The sequence below is a fragment of the Tachyglossus aculeatus genome, chromosome 8 (genome assembly GCF_015852505.1).
Source record: "Tachyglossus aculeatus isolate mTacAcu1 chromosome 8, mTacAcu1.pri, whole genome shotgun sequence".
Classification (NCBI taxonomy): domain Eukaryota; kingdom Metazoa; phylum Chordata; class Mammalia; order Monotremata; family Tachyglossidae; genus Tachyglossus; species Tachyglossus aculeatus.
The window spans coordinates 21190006-21203494 of record NC_052073.1 but is presented as its reverse complement, the minus strand read 5'-3'; the positions used below and the strand labels follow the sequence as shown (position 1 = coordinate 21203494).

The 13489-nt window shown below is 44.6% G+C and overlaps 1 protein-coding gene across 10 annotated transcripts in view; it reads left to right on the top strand.

Annotated features, from left to right (window-relative positions):
- Positions 1–1285: 1285 nt before the first annotated feature.
- The window catches only part of KCNQ2 (potassium voltage-gated channel subfamily Q member 2), a 109958-nt gene continuing 97754 nt past the window's right edge, over positions 1286–13489 (top strand). For all 10 annotated transcript variants that reach the window (XM_038749993.1, XM_038749989.1, XM_038749992.1 and 7 more), the window contains exon 1: positions 1286–1687. In XM_038749993.1, coding sequence (XP_038605921.1) covers positions 1392–1687 — 296 coding nt within the window. In that variant the 5' untranslated portion in view covers positions 1286–1391. The remainder of the gene's footprint in view (positions 1688–13489) is intronic.

Sequence of the window (13489 nt, the reverse complement as noted above, 5' to 3'; positions counted from 1 at the left end):
GAAAGAGCACATCTTTGCTGAGGTCTCCCAGAGGAGATCTTGGCGAGGAGCAAGAGTTGGGGGTGTCTTGTCTCGTCCATACTAAGGGCTGGGATGGATACAAGCAAATTGGGTTGGACACGATACGTGTTCCACACGGGACTCCCGGTCTCAATCCCCATTTTCTAGATGAGGTAACTGAGGCACAGAGAAGTAAAGTAACTTGCCCAAGGTCACACAGCAGACAGTGGCAGGGCAGGGATTAGAACCCATGACCTTCTGACTCCTAGGCCTGTGCTCTATCTACCATGCCAAGCTGCTTTGTATTGTCCCAAGTGAGAGGGGAGGAAATTCACAACCAAAACCCTGACTACCTCCTAAGCTTAGTTTGGCTAGTGCTGTTCTTGTGTTGCCCTGCGAGCCTTTAAACTTTCATCTGCAGTGGAGATGAGACCAACCTTTCCCAGTTCCTCCGTTTCCTAGGTTTCAGAGTTGCAACGAATCCCAGTTGACAATAACTTTGTTGCTATTTGGTCCCATCGATTGGGTCCTCATTGCTTTCCGCTTAGGAGAGGTTCTGGAATCTTCTGGGGGCGGGGCTGAGGACAGACCCAAACTGCCTCAAAGTGTTTTTTTTTTCTTTTTTAATTGGAAAGCCCCCCCTTCTTCCTCGCCCCTGAACCTCACTCTGTTTCCTCTCCCCCACCCCAGGATGGGGCTGAGTGGGTAGGGGGAGGGAAAAATTCATCTGTTGTGGACCTCGGGGGTGGGGTGGGGATGGTGAATATCCCGGCACAGTGTTTTCAGTTATCTGCCCCAAAGGGGCAGGGATAATACAAAGTGACCGATAATCAAAACAAGGCGGGGGAGAAAAGGGGGTGCAGTGTGGGCCTGATCGGGACAGTGTCCCTGGGGAAGGGGAACCGAGAGAAAGCCAGGTCTGTAGACGCTGGATCTGCGGCGGAGGGTTTAGATTTCTCCCCATCTCCAGCAGATTAGTTGCCCCAAGGCTAATCAAGGTCCCCTTGCCTGGAAGCGGAGCGTGGGGTCTAAAACTCGGATTGACCCTGGATCCTTCCTCCCTCGCCCCCTTAGATGGGGATGGGGGTGGGATGGTGGATCTGGAGGAGGGTTCCCAGCTGCGTCCTGACTGGCAAAGGGTTAAGGGGAGGGAGAAGGGGGGGGGGCCGTGGCGGATGGTGGCCGGGAGGAGGTGGAGAGGAGCCGCAGCAGAGTGGGGAGCGAGTGGGCTGCCGATGAAGATTGCAGAGTCGCCCCTTCTCCCCGGCGAGGCTGGGCGCACGGAGGGGTACCAGAAAACCAGGGTGGAGCTCGCCCCGGCCATGCTCCTCCCGGGCCAAGGGGTGCCCAACGCCTGCCCCCCAAGCCCTCGCCCCCGCTGAGCCAGCAGGATGGTGCAGAAATCGCGCAATGGGGGCGTCTACCCGGGCCCCAGCGGGGAGAAGAAGCTCAAGGTGGGCTTCGTGGGGCTGGACCCCGGCGCCCCCGACTCCAACCGGGACGGGGCTCTGCTCATCGCCGGCTCCGAGAGCACCAAGCGCGGCAGCATCCTCAGCAAGCCCCGCTCCGGGGTGGCGAGCACGGGGAAGCCCCCCAAGCGCAACGCCTTCTACCGCAAGCTGCAGAATTTCCTCTACAACGTGTTGGAGAGACCCCGCGGCTGGGCGTTCATCTATCACGCCTATGTGTGAGTGGGGGGTCTCGGGGGGTTGGGGGGGGGGGACACGCCCGGGCAGTCAAAAGGGGCTGGGGACCAGGTGTGGGGCTTCGGGTTGCCCGGGGGATGCGGTTGTGGGGCTGGGCCTCCGTGGGCGAGGATCTGGGTGCAGTGGGTGGGAGTTGAGGGAGAGGGGCTCTGTGTCTGGGGAGGGGAAAGAGGGGCTGGAAGGTAGAAAGGGGAGGGGGTTGTAGACGAGTTTCCACGGTCAAATCAAAGGGGAGAATGGGAGCAAATAGCTCATTCACACACACACCCCCACCGTTTTAAAAAGAACCTTTCAGATAATACAAGTCAAAACTCTTTGTTTTGGGGGTTCCCTCCCCCGAATGATTCCCAGCTCCTAGAACAGTGGTTTGCACATAGTAAGTGCTTAATCAATGCCATCATCATTATCATCCTGATGATTGCCTCCGTTTTTTCCCCCTTGGCTTTGGCCGTGCCTGTCTCTGGCTGCCCATCCTCCTGCTCCCCTCCGCTGGGGAAGCCCCAGCCCTGCCAGGCGGTGAGTGATGCAATATGGGCTGCAGACTGACTCCCCCCTCCCCTAATAGTCAGCCCCTTATCTCCCTGCGGGAAATGAGAGGGGGAGAGGTGCTGTAGCTCCCTGATTTTTCTCTGACTAAGGGGAAGCCCGTCCCCTCCCTCTCTCCTACTCTCTCATTTGTCCTCACTTCGCGCTTCTGCTGAGAGATGAACAAAGGGACCTGGCGTGGGGGTGGAGATTCCTACCTGCCATAGCTGTGTGGATTACACCATCATCTTATGCAGGACCACCCGACCCCACATGGTATATTCCCTGTGACTCCCCTCTTCTCCCATCTTATTCTTCTTTCCCTCCCTTTCCAGCCAACCCTGGGTATTTTCCAACCACCAGGTTGTCTGGGCTATCATAGCCATGGGAAAGCCAGTCTCCATGAGAGATGTCACCAAGGAGAGGCTCCTCTGCCTCTTCTCTCCCCTCCCAACTCACTGATGGGGTGGGGGGACAAAAGATCCAACTATAGGAACTAGCTTGGGCTGGTTTCTTTATTTCGATTGTTATTTGGGGGTCTTCTGGACCTGGGAAATCCCTGGGTTTAGACCCAAGTCACAGGCTTTTCAATCACCCCCCTGCTCAGATTTAAATTCGGTAAAATCAAGGCACTGCTTCTGCTCAGTGTTACCATTGTCATGCTGTAGCATTAGCAGGGGACTGAAATCAGGCAGTTTGGATCGATGGGGTGTTTTTGCCTTCTGCCGCTGCTCCTCCCTCTCTTCAGCTCTAATTCTGGGAATGTGTGTGGCTATTTCACTGGACTGCAGAATCAGCTCTTTGGGTCATGCTTAAAGGGCTCCAAGAAACCTCAGCAGGATAAGAAAGGCAGATATGCAGTCAGATGCCAAGTAGGGTCTGATGTGCCCGGCAGCAAAGGGGTGGGGGCCGAAGCAGGAAGCAATCGGTACGGAGGTCTTCGTTCAGAGCCTTCCTTTTGAACAAGCTGAACTTTTGTGGTGCAGTGGAAGGCATGCAGCTTCCCAGCATCTGATACTGCAGGCATCTTTCTGCAGAAAGCTGCAGAGTAGCCTCCAGCCCTAGACTGAGACAAATGATGAGCTAGGGCTTTGCGCTTTCCTCCCGTAAGGGGTTTCCACGGTGGTGCCAAAGCCTGGGTGTGGGGTTTGTGGAAATGAAGTACTCCCTGTCCTCCTTTTCTGCTTGCAGTGACTTGCCTTTTTCCAGTAAGGTGGGTCCCAAAGCCACTGGGGATGACATTAAGGACTCAGCCATTTTGTAAGTTGAGGCATTTCAGGGAGCTTTGAGAAAATGTACCCCCAAACCCTCATGCTGATAGGGTCACAGATGAGCAACAAGGAGACTTCCACAGGATGAGAGGGACCTCTGTGCATTTCATGGCATTTGTTCTGGATGAATGATACTTACATGGCGTGTGCTTAGACATGCCGTATTTATCATGTTCTATTTTAGTCTTGCATGGTGTGGTAGCTTGCTTGATGCATAATTACAACGTGAGCCTAAAGTGGGAAGATTGCGAATAGCTGACACAATCTATGTAGCTCTCCAGCTCTATTGCAAAGGCTGGGATTTTAATGAGCAATTAAATACCTAAAATAGGATGGAGAAACTGGCTGGCATCCGTTAACAATCTGGGCATTGCAGGAGCTTGGAATCTTTGGAATCTTTAAGTCCAGTGCGAAGGTGAGGCAGCTTCCGTCACCCGAAGGGTAGGGGTTTCCCACCTGCCTCACATTCTAGCATATGTAAGCTTGTGGACACGATTCCAGAAAGCAGAACAACCCCCCTCCCCCCCGAAAAAAAAAAAACAAAGAAAAAGAGCAAGAAAGGAACTTGTCCAATTGTCCCTGTCTGTGTGATTAATCTGGATACCTACATCATTGAGCTCTGTGACCAATTAAATCCCCCAGAAAAACAATTGCATTTCATTAAGACAAATGACTGAGCTGTAATGCATTGTATATTAGTGCCTTGGGAGAGAACAAATGTCATGAGGAAGAGGCGTGCTCATTCCAGGTCCTGGATTCATGAGAAGAGAAGTTCTTCAGGAAAGAAAATATCCCCTTAGGTTGCTCTGAACCCTCACGGGAATTGTGTGAGCATCTGAACAGCCCAGTAATCTGTTGGATTCACTTTGGAACCCTGGTCACAGTTGGATGAGCCCGTTGTTGGGTAGGGACCGTCTCTATATGTTGCTGATTTGTACTTCCCAAGTGCTTAGTACAGTGTTCTGCACACAGCACTCAATAAATACGATTGAATGAATGTGTTCAGTCTCACCAGTTCATCTTGCTTGACCTGAGAAAGCAAACTCCAGACAATCTCACTTGTTTAACTTACTACTCTGAAGTCCCCTGTCTCGAAGGAGCATCACCTTTTTTTGGCAGAAATGTGATCTGTGTAGAGAATGGAGTTTGTGCAATTCAGGAGCCCTACTCAAGTCCTTTAGCTACCCCTCTCTAAGTTCTGGTGAAGCCTTATCCACTGAATCAACACTGTTGTAGCTTCCCTCCATTTCTCATCATTCTTTCTTCCATTGGGATGAAATGGATATCCAATCCCCAGCCGGTGTACCATTAAGTACAGAATGGGGAATGTAGAAAAGGAGAGGCTGACAGAGGGGGTGCATGTGCATGAATGTGGGGATTGTCACCCTTTGATAACCCATAGATAATGGAGCAGGCAAAGAGTGGAGCTTTCCTTTTGGGATTCCGAATGTAGGAGTGTTGCAGGCAAGAGCTGGACCAACAGCATGTAGCTGTCCTCTACTTGTATATTGTATTCCACCAAGTACATGGTACAGTGCTCTGCAGACAGTAAGAGTTCAATAAATATGATTGATTGGAGAAAAACAAAAGTGACTAGAGAGGGATAGTAAAAAAAGGCCCTACGAAGAAAGGTTAAGGGGACTGGGGTTGTTTAGAAGAGAAGGCGGAGGGCTGAATGACTGGCTTCCGATATGTCAACACTAAAACTGTCTCCTGAGGAAGGTGGGGGAAAAACTATGTCCCTGGAAATCTTTAATACTAAGGAACAGAGGGCCACCCATTCTGGGTGCTTAAAATTTACCGGCCTGGAGGAAAGTGTTGGGTCAGATGGCATCTGGATGTCTTTTTCTACTCCAGGTCCTTGTTCTGTAGCTCACAGATGCATTTAAAAAAAAACTAATCCAGAGTTAATACATTGGATGAAGGTTTGTGATGGACAAATGGGGAAAATGAGACTCAGCTAAATTATGTAATTTGTTCAAGGCAACATGATGTCATTGCCAGAGCTGAGACTAGAATTCCGGTCCAAGAAACTTTCTCCTAGATCACTCTGCATTTAAAATTTGGCTATATTGCATATGCACATTCCGCCCTGTAGTTTTCTAAATATTCCAGAGTAACTGAGCTCAACATATAGAAAGAACTTTGATTTTTTTTTTCTCCAAGTCCTAGTTTGGCAGTATTGGTAAGAGTGATTAAGAGCTTGAATCCTCTGTGTAGGACTGTGCTCTAGATTACCACGTCTGAACACTTCCAAATTGCTTATCTTCTGGTCAGGTTGGCACCATTTGGGAGGGTCTCATGTATGCGATGACACAGACCAGCAGCCTAGTTAAGTGCACCCAAAATGGCAGCAAACTCCCTGGATCTCTGATCTCACACACAATTCTACACATATGCAGTGACATTCAAGATGTTGGAACCCAGGCATTTTGGAGGCAAATCAGGAAGAGCCTGAAGTCACAGAATTAGTGAAAATTGCTTGTAGGTGATGACAACGTTGCATTTTCCTGACTGATGGTATTGAATGTAACCACTCAACCTGGTACTTGAGCATCATGCTTCACATTTTGTTTGCCTAATCTCATTGTCAATAATAGATCATGCAAATGGAAACAAATATGAGTATTGATGAAAATGAAGGCTGTAGTGAGGCTTTTGTCTCATAGTAAAGTCTGCCACTATTCTCTGTTAGAATGCTGCCTGATTTATTTTTAACAATAGAAGTAAAGGGATGGGAATTTCTACCAGTTTGCTGAGAAGCTTGGGGTGAAAAGAACATGCTTAGAGATCATGATATGGCACTCACAAATAAAAATATTGTCCCCTGAAATTCACATGTAAATTATGGGTTGAAGATGTCTGTAAAGTGCATATCCTTTGCAAATTTAGCAGAATGTATAGCATAAATCAGCATATATGCCACTGTGGTTTTGTTTCGTCCCTTCCCTGTTAAAGCATAAGATCTTTGTGGACAGGGAAAGCCTTATTTCATGAGTCTGTGTTTCCCAAGCACCTAACACCATATGCTATGCCAAGAGGGTAATCAGTAAACACTCCTAAGTGCTACTGGTTATGCTTATTTAAACGAGGTGTGATTTAGCTGGGTCAGGATTCCAAGGAAGAACAGCTATTATTTATAGCATTTTTGATGGCTGAGTCAGAGAGGCAGGTGGCCTAAAGGTAATAGAATGAAATCTGGAAATCTGAAGACCTGTATTCTAGTGCTTTGCTGATAATTTGCTTTATGCTTATGGACAAATTGCTTAACCTCTCTCTGCCTCTGTTTCCTCATCTTTAATATGGATAATAATACCAGCTTTTTATTTACTTAATGGTGGTATTGTCAGGACCAGGGCAAGCGGAAAGAGCACGGGCTTGGGAGTCAGAGGCTGTGGGTTTGAATCCCCGGTCTGCTGCTTGTCAGCTGTGTGACTTTGGGTAAGTTTCTTAACTTCTCTGTGCCTGTTACCTCATCTGTAAAACAGAGATTAAGACTGTGAGCCCCATGTGGGACAAACTGACTACCTTGTATCTACCCCAGAGCTTAGAACAGTGCTTGCACATAGCAAGTGCTTAACAAATACCATTATTATTTTTATAAAGGCAACACTTTGGAAAACTTAAGCAATCAATCTTATTTCTTGAGTGCATACTGAGTGCAAAGCACTGTGCTAAGCATTTGGGGGAGTACAGAGTTTGTAGACATTCTCCCTGCCCACTCTGAGCTTACAGTCTAGGGGGAGAGAGACATTAATATAAATAAATTACAGATAGGTAGATAAGTGCTGGGGGACTGAGGGAAGGGTGAATAAAGGGTTCACATCCAAGTTCAGGGGGCACGCAGAAGGGAGTTGGAGAAGAGGAATTGAGGGCCTAGTTGGGGAAGCCCTCTTGGAAGAACTGTGTCTTCCATAAGGCTTTGAAGGTGGGGAGAGTGATTGTCAGACAGACACTTAGAGAGAGGGCATTCCAGGCCAGAGGCAGGATGTGGGCGAGAGGTTGGTGATGATATGCCTTCATAGTGTCTATTATTATCGTTGCTATTCCCTTGGAGTCAGAAATGAACCTGTGACTTTCTGGAGGGTAGATGGTCTCATGGTGTGGAACAGAAGAGGTGAGAGTGAGACCTAATAACTTTTAATGGTCATTAATAAGCCTCTATACTGGCAGCTGTAAAGAGTGTTAAATCCTAGGAAACTAATTGTCTCCTGAATTTCCCAGGCTGTTCTAATTGGCTGTAGTACCTGTTGCTGCTTGCACCGCTCAGTTGGCTAGTGGTAATGCAAGTTGAATGGGATGGTGGCATTTTGGTACCATGCAGCAGTTGCTTTAGTAGGCCAGACCTCACTTTATTTCCATCACATCGTAGCAATTTTTGGTGAGTTCAGTGCAAGGATAGGGATGGGCTGCAAGGCTGCAGGATTTTTTTGCAGGTAAAGGGAGGAAAGAAAACGCAAGTTGATTAATGTTCAGGATATTGATCATATATATGTAGGGCTAGAACCTTTAATTCAGGAAGCTAAGTATTAAGGCAGCTCCATGCCAAATGGGAGCTAGCATATGAGGAACCTGCCAAAATGGTTGTGATCAGCACCCAGAAATTTAAAGTAGTGTTAACTACCCAGGCATAATATCCTTCTCAGGATACACTGATAGACTGTATGCATACAAAAGGCTTACTTTACCCCCTCCCTCTCCTCTCTCCTCTTTTTGAAATGCCCCAGAGATAAATTGGATAAATTGGGGTATTTAAGTTGCCATTATCCTACTTCAAGAACACTTTTTCTATGCCAATTTTTTCTCATGCTGCACCTCTCTTCTTCTGTGTGTCTTGATTTTTTTTTCATAGGGAAAATGAAATCTGAAAATGAATACCCGATTAAAATAATAACCGTGATCAATCTATGTGGTCTGAAGCTGCAGAAAGAGCTCCCTTGCAGCTCTTTCTGCTACAGGGGCTCCCGGATCCCAGCCTGTGACTAGATGTCTGGAAACTTTGGGGAACGTATTTTGAAGAGAATGGAGATGAGTGAGGAGACTCCATGTTCCAGACTTAGGACCCTGTTCTGGGGCTTTTGGTTTTGAATGCTGGAATGAGATGGTGTCAGATTTGAGGGACTACATTATCAGGGCATGTGGTACCTCACTATAGTGAATAGTTGATTAGCCACATAGTATAGGTTTGAGTTGAATGCCATTTAGGTCTAAATATGTCATGACAGGACTTTCTAAATTTGGATGTGTTGTCATTACATAATTGAGCCCATACATCAAAAGTTATAGAGTTGTCATTCTATCACTCAAGAAGGATCCACTTTATCATACTGTAATTTAGACTGGGAAGTTTGGAATAGCTTCCTCTGAAATTGACAACCCAGACATTGCAATTGCTTAATTCCTCACTGCAACTAACCTGACATTTCTGAAGCTAGACTGCCATTTTTGTTTTCTGAGGGGAAAATTTTATTAAAGATGTCAGAAAGAAACATTTCTACTGACATTTAGGTCAAGATCTGGTTTAACTTAATGATGAATCCAAACTAAGAGTTTTCCATTGGTCCAGGTCAAATATTTCTCTGAAAAATGTATTTCACCCAACGTTGGTGGTCCAGTGAGTCACTGGGATATTTACCTTTGTCCAAAACAAATCTGCGTAGCCAGAATAATTGGGAAAGGACATTTGTTCTGAAAGATTATTTCACCAGTCCAGAGACTGAAGCCTATTCCTGGGTCAAGAATGGAGAGGTGGCTGAACATTGTTGCCTACTCCATGGCTAAAACCTTCACACAACCTTATTTCCACCCATTACCCTAAATGAATATTGCATATTTATGGGAGTTTTGTTAGGTGTTTTATTTTAGAGACTTACTTATGGGCACATATTGGAGGCTGCTTTAAAGGCTGATTCTAATTGGGGAAATGGATAAATTATTGGGTAGGTGGAACTTTGTGGTTTTGTGGGGAAAGAAGTCAAGAACATTTTTTGTTCTTTGTATTATGGGTTAAATGCCATACCTCTTCCTTCTTTGTAATCCTCTCTGAGGGGAGAAAGAGTTAAAATGACTGAAGGGGTTATAGGACAAATCTTCCAATCAAGTTGAGGTCTCATTCTTTACATGCTGTAGTGAGGGGAAGATGACAGCCACATCATGGCTAGATTTCCATTTCTGTCCATAAGATATCACATCTTTGATCATAATTTGGCATCATATAGCCAGATCAAGACAGTGTTTATGGGTCCACCAATAAAGTTGTCCCCAAGTCCTAGGCTTCACAGTATTTTTTTTTTTGCTGCTTCATTTATAAATTTAGAATGGCCTCCCTTTCCTTCTAGGGACTCAGATACACTTCGAGGCAAGGAAAAGACCTTAGAGTTGTCAGAGAAAAATGGAGCTGGGCTCACCCGGGATGTCAATGTGGTTAATGTATTCCCTTTGTCCCTATTCTGTCATTTGGGAAAATTTAGTTTAAAAAAAAAGTGCTCTGCATTGGGAATGAGGTGGACTACTCCTGGCTAGAAAACTTGAGATGTGTCTGGCAATATCTGATGCTCGCAGTCCCTCAGCATGTGAACCCTAAAATGAGCTAAATAATTCAAAGTGAAATTACTTTGTGATTAGAAAAGATTTTTCTGATCACTATGCCTAATTATATAATGGAGTAAATCTCTATAAACAATCGTAAATGTCTTCAAAGTAATAGAAAAAATAACATTTAGGTGGGATGTTTACTTCATGGAGGAGGCATTGTACTAAGCACTGGAGTAGATACAAGATTATCAGGTTGGATACAATCCCTGTACAGATTAGGTAACTGAGGCCCAGAGAAGTTTAGTGACTTGCTCAAGGTCACACAGCAGACAAGTGGCAGAACTGGGATTAGAACTCAGGTCCTCTGACTCTCAGGCCCATGCTTTGTCCATTAAGACATGTTGCCTATCACTGTTAGAAAATTCCTCCTCATATTTAACCTAAATTCATCACCCTGCATTGTTTTGAAACCTGTCATTTTGTTCTGTACCCAATGAGGATTGATAATTTCCACATGCATTAAGGATTAGGCAGAATAACCAGTGTGCAAGTGACCATTCTCCCATCAAAATCATTGCTGTTTTTAATCTGTGTAAAACAAACCTAGCTAGTACATTCCATTGATGTTGAGGGTTGAATTGCAGCCTGTTTCTTATTTCCTTTGAGCTGTGAAACATGAACAACAGTTATGGGGAACTAGGAGCTCTTCTGACACTTTTACACAGACTTTTGTTGCTAGATTTTAAAATTTCTAGAATTAGCCTTGCATTTTAAGAGTTTTATGCTACATAGTCATTGCTGCCCATCAAGAATGATCCAGCACTGACAAGAGCACAGTGTAGGCCTGCTTGTTTTTTTTCTAGAAACTTCTATTCTAAATCCAAAGACCATTTTTGAAAAGTTACATTCATGATGTATTTGTGTCTTAATATTTGGTCCCAAAATCTTGTGCTCATTTGAAAACACGGTTTCAGATTGCCAGTAACATTCTAACTGTACCAGTCTTGAATCTTGAAATCATTAAGATCCTGCTGAGGAGCTTTGTGTGAATCTGTGAAGAGCTCACCTTACAAATTTTTGTTCTGGCATGTTCTTGTTATTAGCAGGACTTGTCTAGGCAAATTCTAAAGTTTCAGGTCTAAACAATTTACTTGAGCTTATCATTCCAGATTCACCTCATTGTAATGGTCTCGATGTTCTTTCCTTTCCAATTAGCATTCGAAATGAATTACATAAGACACTCAAGTTGGAGATGCCACTATTTTAATTAGCTAACTGAATTAATATGTGAAAGATAATCAACAGTTTTGAATCAGACAGAATGTTAACAGGTGCAGTAAAGAACCTGCCAGAAAAATGCAGGCTATTTCCTGCATTAGAGTCTTTATTTGAAAAGTGAGGTTGTGCTTATGCAAAATAGAATTATGAAGAACTTTTTCTCCATCTGTTTTTACCCCAGGGGCTTTACCTTTTATTTGAGAGAGGTTTTTAAGAAATCATTCTTACAGGGGACTTGCGTTAAGATAAGAATGTGTTTGAGAAAGGGAAAAGGAGTTGAACATGCACCAGGAAAGAGAAAAACAGAAACCTTTGTAATGAGGTATGTCTGAAGATAGTAATCAGTGTAGATCTTAAGTTTCTACTAAAAAGAGATTGGAAAGAAAATGAAATAAAACAACATTTTAGTAGGCTTGTCCTGAGTGTTTTGGCACCAAGGATAACAATATTTTTTGCTCCAGGTTATAGTAACAGGGCTCTAGACTGTAAGCCCCATGTGGTACAGGGACACTACATCTGATCTGATTGCATCTACCTCAGCACTTAGGACAGTATTTGACACATCATAAGGCTGTAACAAATACAGCCAAGAGAAGCAGCATGGTCTAGTGCCAAGATCATGGGCTTTGGGAGTCAGAGGACGTGGGTTCTAATGCCAGCTCCGCCACTTGTCTGCTGTGTAACCTTGGGCAAGTCACTTAACTTATCTGTGCCTCAATTACTTCATTTTTAAAATGGGAATAAGACTATAAGCCCCACGTGGGACAACCTGATTACCTTGTGTCTACCAGTGCTTTGAACAGTGCTTGGCACGTAGTATGTGCTTAACAAATACCGTAATTATTAAGAAACGTAGTCTACTGGAAAGGGCACAGGCCTGGGAGTTGGAGGACCTGGGTTCTAATCTAGGTTTTTGTCACTTGCCTGCTGAGTGACCTTGGGCAAGTCACTTAACTTTTTTTCACTGTTTCCTCAATATGTAAAATGGTGATATTTGTGAGACAGAGACTGTCTGACCTGATTCACTTGTATCAACCCCAGTGCTTAGAACAGTGCTCAGCAATATTGTAAGACCACATCAATGTACAGATCCTGGTGAGTTGCCCTCTGTTACCATAAATTTGCAGATCCCATGCATTAGCTCAATGTGCAGTGGCAACCATGAAGGCTCACGTAAGGCTGGAAATCATCAGGAAAGTTATTAAAAACTAATCAGGAACCCAGGTCTTACCATTCTATAGAAACCATGTTATATCCACCCCTGGACTACTGATTTCTGGTTGCCATACTTTAGGAAGGATATAACAGAGATAGAAGAGATACAGAAACAGGCAGCTAAAATGATCAGGGTGATGGAACTGCATCTTTTGAGAATAGACTGATAAGATTAGGTCTTTCAGACTGGAGACAAACGTTAAAAGGGCATAAATGACTAAAATTTACAAAATCAGTGAGGGGGTTGTCAGTACACGGAATTGTTCTTCATCATGTCCCGCAATACCAAAACTGATGAATAACTACTGAAGGTTGACATTGGCAGGTTTGAAACAAACATAAGTACTTCACCCAGCAGAAATCATTACCTTAGGAAGCTGAGAAAGAAGAAATTGTCAAGCAGATATGGGTTTACCTAAAGTATTGGGTTATTAGAAGGAAAAGTTAGTAAAGTTTGAGGAAATACATATCTAAGAAAGGGTTAGATAGCTTCATGGATAGTAAATCCATCTCAGCTTAATGGAGGGAAAATTAAGGATGTTAGCTGGTATACTGTTAACCACAGTGAGGGATAGTAAGACAACCATCCTCACCCTTCCCTCAGCTGAATTTTGGTTATTATATTAAGGCCAGAATATAGAGCTGGAAGAATCATCAGTCTGACCAATATGCTTAAGTCCTTTTGCAACTCACTGGGGAATTGAGTTTAGAGCTCCTTGATGGAATTTCATCTGGAACTGAAATCCATTGTCCCGGGGGTCAGAGTAAGGACAGCTCTAGGCTTGATATTTAGAAATTAAAAAACCTCAGCAAGTTTGCCGGGAACACTGAGCCAAGAGTCACCCACAGGAAATTCCACTTAAAGAACCAGATTCCCACAAGATAAAGAGGGGATATATCGATGTTTCATTCAAATGATTCTATTTCTTCCATTTATTTCTAAAGAAATTCCTTCTGTGG